Source organism: Armigeres subalbatus, chromosome 3, assembly GCF_024139115.2.
Source record: "Armigeres subalbatus isolate Guangzhou_Male chromosome 3, GZ_Asu_2, whole genome shotgun sequence".
Classification (NCBI taxonomy): Eukaryota; Metazoa; Arthropoda; class Insecta; order Diptera; family Culicidae; genus Armigeres; species Armigeres subalbatus.
Window position 1 is genome coordinate 210159747 of NC_085141.1, and position 15852 is coordinate 210175598.

The following is a 15852-nucleotide window of genomic DNA, read 5'->3' on the forward strand; positions in this document are numbered from 1 at the left end:
ATTGTATCCTGTTGTTGTTTTTGATAATTTATTGTTTAGATTCGTCTGCCTTATAAAGGGTTAATTGATATTTATGACAAGGAGTAACTTTTCCTTAATTTTGTAGGCCGTGTAATACTGCAATGAGGTTCACCTCTGCTTAAAGAATAGCTATTCTTACTAAACATCGTTTGAAAATGCTTTCATTTGATTTATATTAACAAGGTGCAGCACTCATTTCAGTCACAGGGGATGGCTTTTTCGGCATACCCCAAGTCTCTTCGGCTTACGCAATATTTTACTTAATCTCTCAACATTCACTCTCATTCCCTCTCTCGGGACGGTAAGAAATGCGACGTAAACAAAAACATGCACGTTCCACGACAACGTGATGCCAGATGGTATTATTCATAATAATTTTTATTTGTTTGAGAAGATATATTCACTCATCCAAATTCCTTCCAATAACTGAAAAAAATATTGTTTCCACTTTTTGACATCGAGATAATTATAAATAACATGATAGCGTCAACGTATTAGACAGTTTTCCTATTAACGATGAACGATTATTTCTATACTAAAATAAGACTCCGGGGCTTTTGGCAGCACGGTACGGCTAGAAATTCTTGAGCCGAGGTGATTTTTTATTCGGTTTTAGGATACGTTTTTAATTGCAAAATGTCCATACGAATATTAGTTTTAGTTTTTCTCGATTTACTTAACTTTACTCGTGATTTTAGCATTAGGAATTTTAATATAAACCCGTCGGAAACTATGGCGAACATATCTGCTGAAGGAATGAAGAAAATCCATCCAGCCGTTTCCGAGTTATGCGGATACGAACACAGACCATTTCATTTTTATTATATAGAAGATAATTGGATCAATTAGAAGTACAATTAGTTTGAAGAATATTGAATATTGTGCGAGATTAATAGGAGACTTTTTCAAAATTATCAACCATAAACCTACTTCTTCCAAACAGTATGATTCATTAGTTTTCTGTGCAGTGAGCCGGGAATCGGGTCCATAGGCCCAAGTAATGATCTACCCTATCCAAAGTTTAGGCAGTCTCGAATGTCTAAATTGTCATCAAAATATGATTTTGGATTTTTTTAAAAGTATTTATCGGAGCAGATGTCGAGAGACCATTCATTTGGCTACTTACGAAAATAAAAATTAAATAAATCCGTTTATGAGGGATCTTTTACGTAATAAGTATTCTACTCCCAAAGTGCTTTGCAGTATCAAGCAATTATTCTATTTTTTTATTTTGATTTAAAAAAATATTCGTATGTTTTAAAATATATATATTTGTGAGTAAACATATTTGTTATAGAAAAAACTGAAAAGCTTGTTAGTTTTGTATACCCAAGCATTAGATCAAGCCATCGCTCACTAATGATTTCCCCGAAAGAACAGAAAATGCATCTAAAATTGTGTAGGATTCAGATGAAAATATCAGAATTTTATTGAAAAGGTGAATCGGAATATTATTGACTGACCCGAAAAAAGTGACCAAGTCACTAAAAAGTGACTCGCTACCAGGCCTGGAGTTACTAATAGATCGGTTAGGTTACTGTTATATCTTGCGATCGACGGGAGGTGAGGTTACCACTTATGAAGTCAATGTGTTTTTAATGCCTAGAGATGTCGCAAATTATTCGAATACTTCGATAAATCGATTGGTTTTAGTGGGTCGGGTGAGCTCCTCCTCAGGTGCCTGTTCGCAGATTTTCGTGTACCCCGGCAGATAAAAACACGTGTACATAAAATACGCAAATGACTTCAACGTATTCAAAAAGTTCCAAGTGATGAACCCACATTATAGAAGAAGAACCTAAATTCTGAGCAAAATATCTCGGATTTTTTTCATTTATTCAAACAAGCAACAGACTTTCCCAGCCATTGTGACTTTGCCTAATGAGAATGTCGCATCAATCGAGGAAATTTTTACAGAAGGAAGGGTCATCAAGTATAACAAATAGATAGCAGGTATGAGAATATACGATTTCATGCAATTTATTGTGTACTTTATATCCAGAACTAGATACGTAGTAATGTGCGACACCGGGGTAGTTCAATATTTCGTAATACATTTTTTAACAATGCAACACCATATTATTTAAGAGTAGAAGAAAAACCTATTGTTTAGCTTTTTTGTATTCAACTTCATTGCCTCCACCTTCTTTGGCTTTACGTTTATGAATAATATTCTGTATCTGTTGCCACTCTCTATCCAGTTCAGCTTTCTCGTTCTTTTCGGTCTTGTGTTTGCGAGTTTTCCGACCATCCTGCATTTTTACGCCATACTGGAAGGCAGCCTTCGGAAGAGCTTCCTTACTGCTCATATAGTCTGAAAAATATTCCACACAAATTTTTTATATGTTGACGTTCAAATACTTGTAATAGCATAACACCACTCACCAGAGTATTCTTCCTGTGTATCGAAATCCCAGCGTCCAATAGGACCCTTCTTGTTGCCAAGGTCCATTTTCGTGTAATCTACTTCGTCGTCGGAGTCATCGATTGCATCATTCATTTCCTGCAGCCCAGGGTAACATTCGGCGTAGCCCTCCGGTTCAGCAGTTAGTTTGGTGATAAGCTGGGCAGATAGTTTTGGTGGTGCTGGGACTAAAACATAGATAAGAACATAAACATCCTCTTTCGATAAAAATAAAATGTTATGTTTAAATACTTTGTATTGTCCCTGTTTCCCGCTCTTCTTCTTCGTTGGATTTGTCGAAATATCTGTGCTTCCCTTGGTTGTCGTCCGCCTTGGATGATGAAGCCCCTTGGTCGAAACGGCGGGATGGCTTGTATTCGCCAATATCTCCATAAATAGAATCATCCATATGTTTGTCCTCCGGGAGTTTGAACAATGGCTTATCTTTGTCCTGATAGAAAAATCTTTTATAAAACAATCCCTCAAATACATAGCTACAAAATTTACCCTTCGTTTGTTCTTCTTGCCTCTACCACCCTGTCGAAGGTAGGACAAAATCTGAGCTAACTTATTGATGACGATGTCGTTAGTAGTAAGAGTCTGAGTGTCACCTGCCACCATGGGCACTTCGGCTTTCGAACGAATAACCGTTGTCGGTATATCCGTTTCCACATTTTCATCCTCTAGTTCAATGTGATAAGCCATTCTTCCAGGCGCAAACATTTCATTGCGCTCCACGTGTCGGGATCTATTTGTGAGACATTGAAAAAAAAATTTGAGCTATGAACAGTGAAGTGGATTGCAAAGGGAACTAATAATAATTAAAAAGTCTATTGTGCCAACTCACTATTCTCATTCATTTGTCATTTTATTTATGTTTATTGTCACTTTTCGCTTCATGTAACTCAATTATTTATTTTCCAACACTGTAAGTTGTTACGGCAGTATAAAGATAACACAAATAGGATCACCAAATAACACTAAATCAAAAAATTGACGCACAAATTCCTCGATTCTGGTATCCTGGACTGCACATGTTTCATGTATACCTGTTGAGTCAGGGAAACGAATAAGAACCATCTATAACTTACGTAGCATGTAGGAGAGTTGAATGAGGTGTAATCACTGGACGACAAAAAATCAGAAATTTTTTGTAATCGCGATGTCCATGTGTCGCATTTGTAGTTTTCGACATCTAGAATCGACTGATTACCGGCGTTAGTTGATCGATTGGGAAAATTCCGATATTATTTGGCCGCTTTAATGAAGTCATTTTTATGTTTGCATGAATTTTTTTTTATCATCAGACTAAGGCCGGAGTGGCCTGTGCTGCACATAAAAGACTTCTCCATTCAGCTCGGTTCATGGCTGCACTTCGCCAACCACGCAGTCTGCGGAGGGTCCGCAAGTCGTCCTCCACCTGATCGATCCACCTTGCTCGCTGTGCACCTCGCCTTCTTGTTCCCGTCGGATCGTTGTCGAGAACCATTTTCACCGGATTACTGTCTGACATTCTGGCTACGTGCCCGGCCCACCACAGTCTTCCGATTTTCGCGGTGTGAACGATGGATGGTTCTCCCAACAGCTGATGCAACTCGTGGTTCATTCGCCTCCTCCACGTACCGTCCGCCATCTGCAACCCACCATAGATGGTACGCAACACTTTCCTTTCGAAAACTCCCAGTGCGCGTTGGTCCTCCACGAGCATCGTGAAGGTCTCGTGTCCGTTGAGAACTACCGGTGTAATAAGCGTTTTGTAGATAGTCAGTTTGGTACGTCGGCGAACTCTATGCGATCTGAGCGTCTTGCTGAGTTCAAAGTACGTACGATTTCCTGCCACGATGCGTCTCCGAATTTCTTTGCTTATATCGTTATTGGAGGTCACCAGTGAGCCCAAGTACACGAATTCTTCAACCACCTCGATTTCGTCACCACCGATAGAAACTCGTGGTGAGTGGCTCACATTGACCTCTCTTGAGCCTCTTCCTATCATGTACTTCGTCTTCGACGTGTTGATGACTAGTCCAATCCGTTTAGCTTCGCTTTTCAGTCTGATGTAGGCTTCCTCCATCCTCTCAAAGTTACGTGCCATGATATCAATGTCGTCGGCGAAACCAAATAACTGGACGGACTTCGTGAAAATCGTACCACTCGTGTCAATCCCTGCCCTTCGTATTACTCCCTCCAAAGCGATGTTGAATAGCAGACACGAAAGACCATCACCTTGCCGTAACCCTCTACGGGTATCGAAGGGACTCGAGAATGCCCCTGAAACTCGAACTACGCACATCACCCGATCCATCGTCGCCTTGATCAACCGTATCAGTTTATCCGGAAATCCGTTTTCGTGCATTAGCTGCCATAGCTGGTCCCGATCGATTGTATCATATGCGGCTTTGAAGTCGATAAATAGATGATGTGTGGGCACGTTGTATTCGCGGCATTTCTGCAATACCTGACGTATGGCGAACACCTGGTCTGTGGTAGAGCGTTCACCCATAAAACCCGCCTGGTACTGCCCCACGAACTCTCTTGCAATTGGTGTTAGTCGACGGCATAAAATTTGGGAGAGTACCTTGTAGGCGGCGTTCAGCAATGTGATTGCGCGGTAGTTGCTACAATCCAGCTTATCGCCCTTTTGTAGATGGGACACACGACACCTTCCATCCACTCCTGCGGCAGAACCTCATCCTCCCAAACCTTGGTAATCACCCAGTGCAGCGCTCTAGCCAGTGCTTCACCACCGTGTTTAAACAACTCTCCTGGTAGTTGGTCAACTCCAGAGGCTTTGTTGTTTTTCAGCCGGCCGATCTCCTCCTGGATTTCCTGGAGATTCGGAGCCGGAAGTCGCATGTCCTGCGCGCGTGCTCCTAGGTTCATTACCATACCGCCACCGTTGTCTGCCATATCGCCATTCATGTGTTCTTCGTAGTGCTGCCGCCACCTTTGGATCACCTCACGCTCGCTCGTAAGAAGGTTCCCGTTTATGTCCTTACACATATCGGGCTGTGGCACGTGGCCCTTACGTGAACGGTTCAACTTCTCATAGAACTTTCGTGCGTTATTAGCGCGGTACAGTTGCTCCGTCTCTTCACAGTCTCGATCTTTCTGCTGGCGCTTTTTCCTCCGGAAAATCGAGTTTTGTCTGTTCCGCGCCCGTTTGTATCGTGCCTCGTTCGCCCTCGTGCGGTGTTGCAGCAATCTCGCCCATGCTGCATTCTTCACCTCAACTAACTGCTCACATTCGCCGTCATACCAGTCGTTTCTCTGATCCGGAGCCACCGTGCCTAGTGCAGCGGTTGCGGTGCTTCCAATGGCGGATCGAATATCTCTCCAGCCATCTTCAAGAGATGCTGCGCCTAGCTGCTCTTCCGTTGGTAGTGCCACTTCCAGCTGCTGCGCGTAGTCTTGGGCTAGTCTACCGTCTTGTAGCCGCCCAATGTTAAGCCGCGGCGGACGACTCCGACGCGTGTTGATCACCGTCGAGAGTTTTGAGCGCAGACATACTGCAACGAGGTAGTGGTCGGATTCAATATTCGCACTGCGGTAAGTGCGTACGTTCGTGATGTCGGAGAAGAATTTACCGTCGATTAGAACGTGGTCGATTTGGTTTTCCGTTACTTGATTAGGTGATTTCCATGTGGCCTTGTGGATATTCTTACGGGGAAGAAAGTGCTTCGGACTACCATTCCGCGGGAGGCTGCAAAGTTTATGCATCGTTGGCCGTTGTCGTTCGATACGGTATGCAGACTATCCGGTCCGATGACCGGTCTATACATTTCCTCCCTTCCTACCTGAGCGTTCATGTCACCGATGACGATTTTGACGTCCCGCAGTGGGCATCCATCGTATGTCTGCTCCAGCTGCGCATAGAACGCTTCTTTCTCGTCGTCGGATCTCCCTTCGTGTGGACAGTGCACGTTGATGATGCTATAGTTGAAGAAACGGCCTTTTATCCTCAGCTTGCACATCCTTGCGTTGATTGGCTGCCACCCAATCACGCGTTGGCGCATCTTTTCCAGCACTATGAAGCCGGTTCCCAGCTCGTTGGTGGTGCCACAGCTTTGGTAGAAGGTAGCCGCTCGATGCCCGCTTTTCCACACTTTCTGTCCTGTCCAGCAGATTTCCTGCAGCGCTACGACATCGAAGTTGCGGGGATGTGATTCATCGTAGATTATCCTATCGCAACCTGCGAAGCCTAGCGACTTGCAGTTCCATGTTCCAAGCTTCCAATCGTGATCCTTTATTCGTCGCCTAGGTCGTTGCCGATTGTATCGAGTCGTATTATCTTCTATGTCGTTCGTAATAGTTGTTTTTAAAGGCGGCTTATTGGGCCTGCGCAAACCTCCTGTCTCGTCGGAGGGCCGCCGTGTCAGGGCTGTTTAGCGTCCCACCTAACACCAGGACTTGGGCTTGTGCGCTTTGAGCGGCACACGGTCGCTTTGGCGGAGCCTACTTGCGGATACATGCAGCTTTTTATAGAGGTTTAACAGGGCCCACTGTCAAACCCCACCACATCCTAGGCAGGCGCCACAACTCGCAGATGGCCTGGGGAGGGATCGTCAAGCCCTTGGACATAGTCCCTGCTGCCCAAACTGTTTGTTTGCATGAAGTTGAAGTCATTTTTATGTTCGCATGATTGCATATTCATAGAAGTTAAAACACTAAGTAAATAAGATAATCTAAGATATTACGATATCTGTATGTCCCAATAAGTGTTTTTCAGGCAAAAATGGGCCTCCCAGGGGTAACTGTTCAGCAGCATATAAGCATAATAGCATATGGAGACGCCAATAACCAATTGATCTATACTCTAGAACAATTTGGAAAACCTAGATCATCTGCATTAAACTTATTTGATCTGCATATAATACGCAAGGGCTCTAGAACTTGCGTGAACATGCTAGCTTGATTTTCCTTATAAGGTACTTCTGAATCTGTAAATATTATTACTCTCATTGAAGTTGGTAAATCGAAAATTTGTACATTCTCTATGACAGCATCCGTATACATCCAATCCTGCAGAAAAAAAATGAGCATCGCTAGATACATAACAAACTAGCAACCTACAGGAAACCAGATGAGTTGGATAAGATTGTGAGAATCGCTTAGAAGACGACAGGGAATCAGATGTTTTAAATGATTTCTTGATCGCACAATTCGACATGTTAACCAAGAACATGTACTTCCCAACAAGTAATTAGGTTCAGGATTCTCTTACTACAAGTTACCAATCAAAAACAATGCACACACTTGTACATTTAATTTAACTAAACGAATTAGGTGAAAATTGCATAAAAAGTTCAGTCTCAAGGCGAATCATTGCACAGAAGTACCATGCGTCTCCATATGCTTATATTCTGCTGAACATTTTCCCCTGGGCCCTTTTTTGCCTGAAAAACACTTATGGGGACATACAGATATCGTAATAAATTAGATTATCGTATTAACTTAGTGTTTTAACTTCTATGAATACGGAATCATGCAAACATAAAAATGACTTCAACGCCATTAAAGCGACGAACCTTCCCCAATTTTGTGACCAAATAATCTCGGAATTTTCCCAATCAATCAGCTAACGCCGGTAACCTATTCTAGAGGTCGAAAACTACAAATGCAACACATAAGCGTCGCGAATACAAATTTACTGTCGACCAGTGTAATCCATACAACATTTTTAGATGATTCATACAAACAGTGTGACTAAAAATGAAAAGTTATAAAATTAATTAATTTGGTGGAATTAAGAAGGCAGCAATTGAGCGGAAGGAAACTTTGATCATACGGGTTGTCTTGCCGGCACATGGAAAATTTGGTTTAACTGGGGTCAGTCAGCAGCTGGCCTGTCACGTATTTCACATGCATAGTCGTGTTAATCTTTGCCCTGCTTAGGCGCCGTGAGATATTGTGGAAGAGGCTAATGTCCATGGCTGCTGCTGCTTTGTTCCCTTAGTCGACGAAATCACTTCACTTCCTTCTCCAGAACCAAGATTCGTTGACGTGCTGAAACTTTAGCCTCTATGATTTTCTGTTCCTATATCATTACACCTTTATAGACACATTACAGAATTCCTTAAACATCTACGACACTCCAAAATGTCTTCAAGTTCAGATCCAATTCAATAAACAAGATCCACGGAGTCTTCACGGGACTTCATTATACCTTCATAGGTGCATTGCAGTATTTACCTTCAAGTTCCGTACTTAATAATAGTTTGGAGTTCCGTAGTTGTTTTGGGAATACTGTGATTTGTAAATTATTGTGTTATGTTATCTCATAGAGCTTTACAATTAACAAGCAAGTTAGAGAACATATGATCTTGGAGTTCTACAAGATAAACTGGTTAAGTTTATCTTGTAGAACTCCAAGATCTGAACTCAAGAATGGTTTGGAGTACAGTAGATGTTTTTGGGAATGTCGTGATTAGTATATACTGATGCAATAATGTTCCATGAGGCTTATCCAAATAACACACAAGCTTGGGTACCTGTGAATCACTCTGTTGGTCTTGTAGACCTTCAAGACCTGAACTCAGGAATGATTTGGAGTACCGTAAATATTCTGGGAATGTTGTGATTTTTATATGGCCGGGGTTCTGCAAAACCGCACCTAGCGACTTTTTTTTACTGACTTGCGATATTTTGTTTGGAAAATAAAAAAGAAATAGTTAATAAAAGGGAATATTTTTTAAATAGCGCTTGGTGCGATTTAGCAGGACCCCTGCCATATAATGGTGTAATCATGTCCAATTGAGCTGTTCGAACGAGGAAGAAGAGTTTGGGATCTTGTGAATCACTTGACTGATCTCGTAGACCCCTAAGATATGTGCTCAAGAATAGATTGGAGTACCGTAGATGTTCTGGTAATACTATTTGATAATAACACTGTAATTATGTCACAAGTAGTTTTTCCAGTTCCAAATTAGGATTCAGACTCCGTGAAACGCTTTGTTGTTAAAATTCTCAACTCAGGGAAGGTTTGAAAGCGCCAGAAGATCTCAAAAAATATTACAGTTTGTTTATAATTTATGTTGAAATACTGGAAATAGCTGGAAGTGGCACTCCCAACGGAAGAGCAGCTAGGCGTGCGTCTCTTGAAGATGGCTGGAGAAATATTAGATCCGCCATTGGAAGCACCGCAACCGCTGTACTAGACACGGTGCCCCCGGATCAAAGAAATGACAATGACGGCGAATGTGAGCAGTTGGTTGAGGAGAAGAATGCAGCATGGGCGAGATTGCTGCAACAGCACACGATGGCGAACAGACACGATACAAACGAGCGCGGAACAGACAAAACTCGATTTTTTGGGGGGAAAAGCGCCAGAAGGAAGATCGAGACCGTCAAGAGACGGAGCAACTGTATCGCGCTAATAACGGACGAAAGTTCTATGAAAAGTTAAACCGTTCACGTAAGGGCCACGTGCCACAGCCAGATATGTGTAAGGACATAAACGGGAATCTTCTTACGTACGAGCGTGAGGTGATCCAAAGGTGGCGGCAGCACTACGAAGAACACCTGAATGGCGATGTGGCAGACAACGGTGGCGGTATGGAAATGAACCTAGGAACACACGCCCAGGACATACGACTTCCGGCTTTGAATCTCCAGGAAATCCAGGAGGAGATCGACCGGCTGAAAAACAACAAAGCTCCTGGAGTTGACCAACTATCAGGAGAGCTGTTTAAATACGGTGGTGAGACACTGGCTTAATGGTCTTTCGTGTCTGCTATTCAACAACGCTTTAGAGGGAGTAATACGAAGGGCAGGGATTGACACGAGTGGTACGATTTTCACGAAGTCCGTCCAGTTATTTGGTTTCAACAACGACATTATGGCACGTAACTTTGAGAGGATGGAGGAAGCCTACATCAGACTGAAAAGCGAAGCTACACGGATTGGACTAGTTATCAACACGTCGAAGACGAAGTACAAGTACAAGGTATCCTATCATAGGAAGAGGCTCAAGAGAGGACAACGTAAGCCACCCACCAGGAATTTGTATTGGTGGTGATGAAATCTAGGTGGTTGAAGAATTAGTGTACTTGGGCTCACTGGTGACCTCCGATAGCGATACCAGGAGAGAAATTCGGAGACGTATCATAGCAGGAAATCGTACGTACGTACGCAAGAAGTTCCGATCGAATAGAGTTCGCCGCCGTACCAAACTGACTTGAGCTTGAGCTTGATTGACTGCTCGTAGTTGCTACTCCATTATGACCAGATCAGCTGTTCTTGCACAGGGAACCAACAGATGTTTGCTTGGGACTAGCACACATCTTCAATGTACAAGTACTGGTGATCTCATTTGTTAGGTCATACTGGCGCCTGCCACGTCAGAATGCAAGTCAATGTAGGGAAGGGGAGGAAATGATGATGCAATCCCTCGCCCACTGCAAGCCGAATATACCTCTGCACTTGCCACGAACCTCCGCACGAACGGAATTTTTTGAAATGTTTGAGTTAGGTTCGAGAGGCAGAGGTCCGTCTTGGTTAACGAGCTGCCAATGTGATAGATAGGAGAAAGCAACTAATGGGATTTCTAATTGGGTGTAGGAAACGAGCCTATAGTTCATTTCCAATTATAGCAGATTACTGTTAGAATACTCAAGTTGAAGATATAGGAATAGTAATGGAAACGGTATGGAAGTCCATTTCCAGTTCTAGCGATTGCTAGAGCATGAGAAATATAGAGAAAGATACAAAGTAGGAGAATGGAACGGACCTGGGATTGAACCCACGACCTCCTGCATATGAGGCAGAAGCAGTAGCCATATGATTACCAAGCCCCCTTTAGTTCGCCGCCGTACCAAACTGACTATCTACAAAAAACTTATTAGACCGGTAATACTCTACGGACACGAGACCTGGACGATGCTCGTGGAGGACCAACGCGCACTGGAGTTTTCGAAAGGAATGTGCTGCGTACCATCTATGGTGGGGTGCATGTTGCGGACGGTACGTGGAGGAGGCGAATGAACCTCGAGTTGCATCAGCTATTGGGAGAACCATCAATCGGGGCTTATTAACAGAAATTTATCATGGGTTGTAGCCCCCCGAATCAGTTTATTATCGTAAGAACTACCGAAAAACGTCTCTCACAGTATGCTACCAATCGAGAGTGTACACGCTTAAAGTAAATTACACATCGCATGAATAATTTTCACACATGACGATGATGACACGAGAGAATAGCAATCTGTGTGAAAATTATGTGTAAGACATGCACAGTCGCTGTGTAATGTCTTTTATTCTTTTAATATGTGTAAGAAACTTTGCTTCAAACTGTCAAGTCCATTTTGATCGCCATGATGGCGGTTGCGTCCGGCATGCATCGCAACGAAAATTACTTTTTCTGAGGATTTTCGTCATGTTTCGATACGATACAACTAAAATGTGCGACTATAAGCATCACACTTTAGTTTGGTCATATCGAAACAAATGGGGACTCCTCTGAAATAGTATAAAAATGTTGCGAAAATTTTCAATTTACATGAAAAAATATAATTGAGGTTAGGTCCGTTTTCCGACCGCTCTCTCACTGTGTGAAATGAACTCATCGGAAATCGTTAACCGTCAATTACACTAAAATGAGTAACATGGCAGTTACTCATAAAATGTGTTGTTCCAGATTAGGCCCGTTTTGTGTGATCGAAACACAAAATTGTGTGAATGACTTTAAGCGTGTATACTGACATGATAAGTGAGAGATTTTCTCATTCTCCTTTGGATTCAAACCCTGATTATTATTGATTATATCCTAATCTATTTTGCCTAAATCATCATCACAAGTCTCACATGGTCCTTGGTTTTGCGGATGAAACTCTGTCAAAACTAAGAACTTGGTGAGATCGTGGCAGTTCAAATGGTGTTGGTCCGGAGGTGGAAATGGATGGGATACGATTTGAGGTTGTCGACGAATTCACATATCTTGAAACACCCATTAGATGTGATAATGACGTTAGCCACGAGGTGAATAGACGTGTTGCGGCTGCATGTAGGGTTTTCTACAGTTAGCGTAGCCAGCTAAAATCTCGCGACTTATGCTACGTTTAGACAAGGCAAGTGAAATGAGCAACTTTTGGCAAGTCAATTGAACTCAAATGAGTTGTTCAATTCACTTGCCCTGTCAAAACGTAGCATTACAGACACGGACAAAACTAGCGCTGTATACATCGTTGATTCGTCCAGTCACCCTGTACGCAGCGCCATGGGATATGGTTTGCCAAGTTGCCCCGCCAAGGGCCCCAGGCCTTTGCCGAAATCCAGAATTGCACTATGGGAAATGATGACCAATCTCATCAAGGTTTTTTACGCGGTTGGATACCACTTGAATTTTCTTTGATTTTTTTTATTTTTTATCATTGTCTTTAATAATGCTGGAGGTCTCAATCGGCTAAGGTCAAACCATGTAAAAACCCTAAGAGTATTCTCAAATTCACCGGTTCAAAGTTCAGACTCAAGCTTTTACCAGACGATTCCATCGGGGGCTACATTCGTAATCAATTATAATCCATAATTGTTTTATGCGCACATTAGTGGCGCAAAGAAATAGAAGCAAGTTTTTTCTTGCTTTCAAATTCCTGACGGGGATATTTTTCAGGTTCGAAAAGGTAAGTCAATGAAGTATGAACGTTAGCAATTGTGGAAGCTACCAGAATATGAATATTTTGCAGAATTGATAAGAAAATATGTTGGCAGTCGAACCAAAACAATAATATCTATGTTTGCTTTAATAATTCCGCTGGTTGAAACAACTTAAAATGCATATTTGATTCAAAAATAGTTTATCGTTCGCTTTAAATGTAACAATTGAACTTATGTTTGAAATTACCTCAAATACGTTTGTTTGTGTGAAAAGAAGAATGGAACAAGTTTCTGGGGAACAAGCTCAAGATGAGGACTTCAATACGCTAAAGGCGAAACACAGAGTATATCCGTATAATTTTTGTTCGTGACTAAGAAATCTATGCCTATAAATCTATATGAAAAGTTTTTTTTTAATTTAAGATAAATTCTCTCATTTTATGTAGGCAAGCCCAGTGACCAGTGACATTTTCAAGCAGTTGAATATTCGATATTTTGAATTTTATATTCGATTTTTCGATATTTTGATTTTGATTTATTTTGTGTCTATATAAGCTGGTAAAGCTTTAAGCGAGACACTTAGCTAAAGACATGCTGAATACGAGAATCTGCATCCAGTGATTTCAGTAATGATGACAACTGATAGACTTCAATGTTGAAATTATTGGCCATGTCAACCAATGCCACCAATCAACTGATAGCGCAACTCCAGGAATTGATATATCTTGATCAGAATAGGTCCGGGGTTGTTTTTTTTATATGACTTGGTCCAATCGCTATTCCTACCTTCCACCAATTCACTCCAAAGTTGAATTTCATTTAAAGTCCAGTAGTTCTTTCAAACCACCGATCAAGGTGTGATGGAAATTCCGAAGGTCATTCGATCCTCTCCAAAACAGGATTCTTCTTGATGCGTGCGTGAATTCACAACAAGAAAGTCTGGATTTATTGTCGAAAACGCACGCACTACTGAATTTGTTTTTTTGTTTGCGTAAGTTTATTTAATCTTTTAGAAAATCGTTAAATTTTCTAGAAAAGGCAATTATAGAAATAATCTGCCTTTTTTAATAACCCTTACTTCCTACCTATTTGAACATATGCAGGTTACAGAGGCTTACGGAATTTATAAAGCAAACATTTATTAAATTCACCACGCAAAAAAAGATTGATTTTAAAAATATCCCAGCTCTTATCATGCTATTTGTTTTGAACATGTATGAAAGAAAGGGGCGCCTAATAACTGTTTCGCCAAGGGCGCTGAGAGCCCACGCTACGGCTCTGGCTGTACGGTCATGAAGCATGGACGTTGAAAGATGCAGACTATCAAGTTCTCCGATTGTTTGAACTGAAAATACTGCACGCAATACTTGACGGCGTGGTGGAGCTGGACATGTAGTGCGTATACAGGAAGAGAGACCAGCAAAAGTAATGTTTAGCAGAGAACCTGGTGGAGGACGTCGGCTGTGTTGGCTGTGTGCAATCGAGGAAAATGCGTGTGCGGCCGGCGGGCAGGGAGACTGGTGACTGGCGGCCCAAAAACGAGCGACCTGGAACAAGACATTACATTCGGTTTAGCTCCGCACAACGCGGAGTTTACGACGTATCGTAGGTATAGGTAGGTAGGGATCAAGAACTTCCTGCAGAAAAGCTTAAATAGCACCGCACCGCACAGCGTGAGAGAACAATGCGGACTGAAATGGAATAGTATTAACTCGTCTAGTGAAAAGTACTCATGGCAAAATCTGCGTATCTATTCCCTGAGTATGTATCATGATTAAAAGCTGTATCACCCTTAAGTGGATAAATTCATTCCATTATCCATTGTGCAATAAATTACGTTCAAAACTTACCCTAAGAAACCCAGTGACTTTATCAAAATTTGAACGACAATCGTTGCAATCCCAATCGATAAGATAATCGTATTGATCAATGGCTAACAGTGATTTTATGTGTCGATTACCAAATCCTACATTAAGTCATCATATCCACATCTACCAGTTTGATTCGATGGGCGTTTATTCCAGTTATGATTCACTGCAGCTATCTAATCATACACCATGTTAATGACCGACAAAACATTAGAAATTGTACTGTACAAACTCGTCTTATGACAAGTGAAGACATTCCACTAAAAAGTTCAAAATAATTTTCTTAATTAGAAATTCATTTTAATCGATTGCACAAAAAATGATTTGAGGGTAAATACACACAAGCCGTTTCGCCAGACTCTCCTGAGCAATGTGTTATTGTTATATTATAGAATTGTTATTTCAGTGTCATGAAAATTATTTGTTAATAACATTTTCCTAAAGCTATCCATTTTTATGAACATGTGAACATGACCATTGCTTCCAATCCAGCTAGGTGCTCATAAAAAAACAGAAGCCAACTTTTCACGAAACAGTTGACATACAGCAGTAGAAGCCCTTGTTGGGTATCTTAATCACCGCGACCATTTGTTAGATCTATTGTGATAAATGCCCCATTTGATCTAGCTTTGTCAAGTTATTTATTTATTTATTATCAGACTAAGGCCGGAGTGGCCTGTGCTGCACATAAAAGTCTTCTCCATTCAGCTCGGTTCATGGCTGCACTTCGCCAACCATGCAGTCTGCGGAGGGTCCGCAAATCGTCCTCCACCTGATCGATCCACCTTGCCCGCTGTGCACCTCGCCTTCTTGTTCCCGTCGGATCGTTCTCGAGGACCATTTCACCGGATTACTGTCCGACATTTTGGCTACGTGCCCGGCCCATCGTAGTCTTCCGACTTTCGTGGTATGAACGATGGATGGTTCTCCCAACAGGTGATGCAACTCGTGGTTCATTCGCCTCCTCCACGT

General features: G+C 41.9%; 1 protein-coding gene across 1 annotated transcript in view; it reads right to left on the reverse strand.

The window, feature by feature from the left end:
• Window positions 1-1975: 1975 nt before the first annotated feature.
• LOC134228023 (protein Red) overlaps window positions 1976-15852 on the reverse strand; it is a 78645-nt gene continuing 64768 nt past the window's right edge. The window contains exons 3-6 of the mRNA XM_062709787.1: window positions 2933-3173; window positions 2678-2876; window positions 2407-2613; window positions 1976-2335 (exon numbers count right to left, since the gene is read on the reverse strand). Coding sequence (XP_062565771.1) covers window positions 2124-2335; window positions 2407-2613; window positions 2678-2876; window positions 2933-3173 — 859 coding nt within the window. The 3' untranslated portion in view covers window positions 1976-2123. The remainder of the gene's footprint in view (window positions 2336-2406; window positions 2614-2677; window positions 2877-2932; window positions 3174-15852) is intronic.